Source organism: Crocodylus siamensis, chromosome 6 (assembly GCF_052110815.1).
Source record: "Crocodylus siamensis isolate JL-2025a chromosome 6, ASM5211081v1, whole genome shotgun sequence".
NCBI classification, from domain to species: domain Eukaryota; kingdom Metazoa; phylum Chordata; order Crocodylia; family Crocodylidae; genus Crocodylus; species Crocodylus siamensis.
The window spans coordinates 23,649,590-23,654,975 of record NC_143400.1 but is presented as its reverse complement, the minus strand read 5'-3'; the positions used below and the strand labels follow the sequence as shown (position 1 = coordinate 23,654,975).

Sequence of the window (5,386 nt, the reverse complement as noted above, 5' to 3'; positions counted from 1 at the left end):
AGGATCTCTCTGCAAGCTATTTAGTGTCCTGATACCCAGGTAAGAAAACCATGGTTCTGCCCTGAACCCATCCAACCGCATTCTCTCTTCCTGGGGTGGGGATGGAACCCAGGAATCCTGGCTGCCCTCACCAAGCTGGAGTACAACAGAGGAACCCCCCCCCACACACACACACACTCATCCAGCTCTGACGCATTAGACTCCTTTACCCACCCAAAATTAGGAATAGCAGACAGGTGTCTGGGCTCCCAACCTCTCCTATGCTAACTTTCTCTAAGGCTATGCTCCCTTCCCAGAGCTGGGAGAGGACCCAGGCATCCAGGCTCCCAGCCCTCCTTACTCCAGTTCATTTAACCTCAACTCTGTTCCTGGAGCTGGAGGTGGAACCCATCTTCAGGTTGATTTTACATCTTCTCCTACTCAAACCTATGGGTCTCCAATGCTCCCCTGTCAAAGCTGGGAGAGAACTCAGGTGTTTGGGCTCCCAGCTCCCCCATCTCTCATCCCCCAGACCTCACTCTCCTCCCAGAGCAGGGTGTGAACCAATGTGTCCAGGCTCCCAGCTCTTAGCCTCTAGACTCTACTTCACTCTCTGAGCTTATCACCCTGGAAGTGAAATTAGATCTGGGTTCCTATGTGACAGGCTGGTGAGACAACAATGGAGGGGACCTCGTCCTTCTTGTTCAACCCCACCTCTACATACATGAACATCTCCATTTCCTTGGCCTACTCCAATGCATACAAGAACCAAGAAGACATCACCAGACAGACACAAAGGAAATCAGTAATCCTTGCCACCCTCTACATGCTGGGGTTCCTACTGGGAGTAACTGGGAATGGTTTGGTCATCTTTGTGATCAGCTTCCGGATGCCAAAGACGGTGGTCACCATCTGGTATCTCAACCTGGCCATGGCTGACTTCACCTTCACCTTGTTCCTCCCTGTTGAAGTGGCTTATTCTGCCCTGAGTTTCCACTGGGCACTTGGGCTGGTGCTATGCAAGATCTATGGGACCATTACCTACCTTAACCTCTATGCCAGTGTCTTCTTCCTCACGATCATCAGTGCTGACCGCTGCATCTCCGTGTGTCTCCCTGTCTGGGCCCACCAGCACCGCCAGCCTCGCCGGGCTTCTCTGGTGGCTTTGGTCATGTGGTTAGTGGCTTTAGCTCTGAGCAGCCCATCTCTGGCTTTCCGAGACATTAGGACTGACTTGCAGTCAGGGAGAGAAATCGTTTATTGCTATGACAACTACATTCTTGTTAATGGTTCTCCAGAGGAGGTGGACAGGCTGTGGACAAGCCGGCAGCAGGCAATGGTTCTCACCAGCTTTGTGACTGGCTTTCTGGTGCCTTTCATCCTCATCTTGAGCTTCTACGGGGTCTTGGCAGCTGCTATGAAGAGAAACCACTTGACCCGGTCTTCCAGGCCCTTCAAGATCATGGTAGCAGTGGTGGCCACTTTCTTCATCTCCTGGTTCCCCTTGCACATTGCCCGCCTCCTTGCCCTTGCAGGCCACTACAAAAAACCAGGGGTGCAACACTTTTTTGATGTGGCCATTCCCTTAGCCTACCTCAACAGCTGCCTCAACCCACTGCTCTATGCCTTTGTGGGAGGCAGCTGCCGGGACAGGCTTCGACACTCCATACTGGCCAACTTCCGTGCAGCATTTGAGGAGGACTCAAGTCAGAACACCTCAACTCACACTGGAGATGCAGGGATCCATCTGGAGGAGGCTTCACACATCTGAGCAGGCAACAGTGGCTCTCTTGGATGCAGGGAGAACTTGGGGATCTGGACAGGGACACATCTGGGGGTGGAGGGAGGCAGTCACAGCTCTCACTCTGATGTCTGCCCCACCCATTATCCAGGAGAGACGGTGACATTTCTACTCAGGTAGCACTGGTGGGGTCTACTGATTTCACATTTTATTATAACTTACCTAATCCCTGCTAATCTTTTTATTCTGTAGGTATTAATGCCACCCCCACCCCTTGAATAATCTTGATGTTCCACTAATCGTGCTCTTCATTCTTCTGCCATGTTGCTCTCTGTTGGCCACTTCCAGTAACGTGTCTCATCTACTCCGTAGCCCTTCATACCTGTTTTTCTTGTACCTAAATACCTTGATGCAGGGGTGGACCTGTCTGATGAAGGCACAGTCATGATGGACAGTGACATATTGGAGGCATTGTCAAGAAGGCAAGGTTTTGTTTTCCTGATTTCTGAATAAGTGACAGACATTTAATTATACTAACACTTGGGTAAACAAAATGATTTCTCTGGACTATTTTGGCCCAGGTGGTCATTGGGTTTTTTTTAAGCCTTTTGTATATGAAGCTAGTAAAGTTGTGCCCATTCCAGCAAGGTCTGTGGTTGTTTTTGTTTGAAACAAAACTGGACTGAGGCAGCGCTAGGCTCTGGAAATCTCCGTAGAGTTTGAAATGCTTTTTAATTGGAGGAAAAGATGCATTGTGTTTTTATATGTGGTGAAAAGGGACTTGAAGAGGCATCTAAATCCTGTATCCACCCAGGCTCCCAGCCCCCAAGACCCCACTCCCCCTCCACAGCTTGACATAGAACCCAGGCATCTGGGCCCCAAAATCCTCTTGCTCCAAACCCACCCCCCCACACACACACTCCTCCCCAAGATCTGGACAGAGAACCCAGGTGTCTGGGATCCCAACCTTCCATACTGTAATCCACCAGCGCCTTCTCTTCTCCTATAGCTGGGGAGAAAACCCAGGCATCTTAGCCCCCTCCTCCAGCCCTGCATGCCTCACTTTTCTCTCCTGGAGCTGGGACTGAACCCAAATGTCTAGGCTTCAGGCACCCATGTTTTAATACCCCAATCCCAACACTTTCCCCCTGGACTGTGGGGAAAACCCAGGTGTCCGGCCTCCCAGCCTCCTCCAGGGCTCCCAGTCCCCTCCCAGACATATGGAGAAATGTTATTGGTGTTTATTGAGCTAGGGTAGAAAAGCTCAGACCCAGACACCCGGGCTCTCTCCAGCTCTGGGAGTTCAGTGGGGGCTGTGGGGGTTGCAGCAGGGGGGCCTGGGAGCCCAGACTCAGGTTTGGGAGAGATGCGGGGTCTAGTGGATCAGAGCAAGAGGCTTGAGACTTGGGACTACTGGGTTCGTGTCACGTTCGGGAAGTGGGGGGTGGGAGGAATCTCCCAGGACTTGTGGGTTCTCCTGAGTGGAGCGGGAACTTCTGGGTTCCTGGGGCAAGGGGTGGAGGGGTGGGTGGGAGCCAGGACACCTGGGTTCTTTCCCTGCTTGTGGAGGCTGGAGGGGTTGGAGCAGGGGGGCTGAGGGCCAGGATCCGGGTTCTGCCTTCAGCTCTAGGCTAGGAAGTGCAGTGAGACTGGGAGGCAGGATGCCTGCTCCCTTCCCTCTCCTCTCCCCACCCCAGGGGTAGGGGGATGCGGGGCTCCTGGGAGCCAGGACTCTTGGGCTCTCTCCCAGTGCTGGCAGCTGGTAGGTCATAACTGCTGCCCCACACCCCACACACACCTGGCCCTGCCCCAGGACCTCCAGCCCCATCCGTCTCCCCTGGGCTTGTCCGGTGGCTCTGTCTGTGATGCTGAAGGCGGGATCCAAAGCAGCTGGATCCCCAGAGCACGGGGACAGTGGGGCTGGAAAGGATCCACTGGAGATTGATCAGGATTGTGGTGCTTGAAGGGATCTCCCAGGATCGTGGGAACAGTGGGGCTGGAAGGGGTCCAGCAGGGATCTCCCAGAATCACAGGGACTGCTAGGCTAGAAGTAAACTATGAAACTATGAATATCACAGGGATCCACAGGCTCATGGGGACAATGAGGGTGGATAGTGTGAAAGCGTCTTTCACTTTCTCTCTCTGTCCCTGGGCCTGAGACCTCCCATTCCCCCCCCACCCCAGCCCAGCTTGTGGTGCAGAAACCTTGTCTCAGTGCCTGCCCAGGTACCTGTCAGGCCAGTTTGGGGCTGCTGGGCTGCCCCAACCTGGGGATGCTGACATCTTTTTAAAAGATTGGTATGTTCAGATGGGTTCAGACATTGCCTGCTTCTGGCTGGAGCCAGATGATGAGGTCATAAAAGGGTATTTAAAGGTCTGGTCACCTGATCTCAGGAGGAACTGCCTCCAGGCAGACATTTTGGGTCACTGAAACAATCAATCAGCCTCCAGAGCAAGCTCATTCAGTCTCTGGGTGAACATGTGAGTAACCTACCTGAAATGTAGCTAGTAGTTTGGGATGAAGTGTTCTAGATGTGTATCCAAAGGGCCAAACAAGCCTACACTGATTTGCTCAAAGCAGTTTCCTTTCATTTCATATTCCTTCCCTATGCTCTCCCTCCTTGATCAATAAAACTATCTGTTAAAGCACTCCTCACTGTGTGTGCTTAAAAGGGTGAGATTAGTTTTATAGCTCCCTTTGTTCAGCTAGCTAAGGGAAGCTACTTTTAAAGCTGTAAGAAGCACCCAGATATATCTTGCTGTGGGCAAAGCACCCCCAAGGTCTGCAGGGTCCGTGTACCCTGGGCTGCACAGAGCCCTACTTGAGATCGAGCTGGTGGTGGCAGTGGTTACCCCGGGCTTGCTGGTGTGCTCCAGGAGTGGGGATGGCCAGACATAAGGATCCCAGGGGAGACACTTGAAGCATGGCTTTTGGTAGGGCACAGTGAGATGGGCAGCTCAGCACAGCAGCACCCCCTACTGGCCTACCACAGAAGGCCTATCCCATATACTAGGAATCTCCCAGGATCATGATGACCATGATGCATAAAGCAGTTTGTTTCTTTGGAGGCCCGCAAAAATTACAGACACACGTACATTAAATGGCACAAAGGTGGTATTTGTTTGTAAACAAAGGTCAGAGCAGAGTCGGGTACTCAGATTACTCTGACCGAGCATTGGTATTTGCAAGTGAAATTTATCTTTTCTTTCCTGGGCACGTGTGCAGAAACAGGAACTTTTACAGCTTACTTCCATTTCATATAAGCATACATGTAAGTTACATCACTACATACATCACATGTATAGTATAATTAACTACTTAAGTATGCAGGGCGGAGAAATAAATATTCATCAGCTAATTAAGCATGCTCAGAAACTACAACAGGTCACCAAAAGTTTACTTCCCCGCCCCCCCCTTTTCAAGGACACAGATAATTGAATTTTGGCTCCTGCAATCTGCATGAGAAAGACTTAAGGCAGGTGAGGGGGAGAAACTGCAATTAGCATGAGAAAGAATGGGAAAGAAAAGTCCTTGGCAGAAATTTTTTCTTATCAGGTGCAAGATGCAAGCTGCGCATTTCTAACAATATTCTATTTTTAACAATATTCCCCCCTCAAGATGCTTTCTGCTCCCCATTCTTAACTAGTACTCTTAACATCCACCTT

The 5,386-nt window shown here is 51.2% G+C and overlaps 1 protein-coding gene across 1 annotated transcript; it reads left to right on the top strand.

Moving 5' to 3' along the window:
• Positions 1-658: 658 nt before the first annotated feature.
• On the top strand, positions 659-1,750 carry LOC149861702 (chemerin-like receptor 1). Its single transcript, XM_090053800.1, has one exon. The coding sequence runs from the start codon at positions 659-661 to the stop codon at positions 1,748-1,750; it is 1,092 nt and encodes a 363-aa protein (XP_089909926.1).
• Positions 1,751-5,386: the final 3,636 nt, after the last annotated feature.

Coding starts and splice junctions, on each gene's coding strand:
- LOC149861702 (XM_090053800.1), top strand. CDS start 659: ATGGAGGGGACCTCGTCCTTCTTGTTCAACCCCACCTCTACATACATG.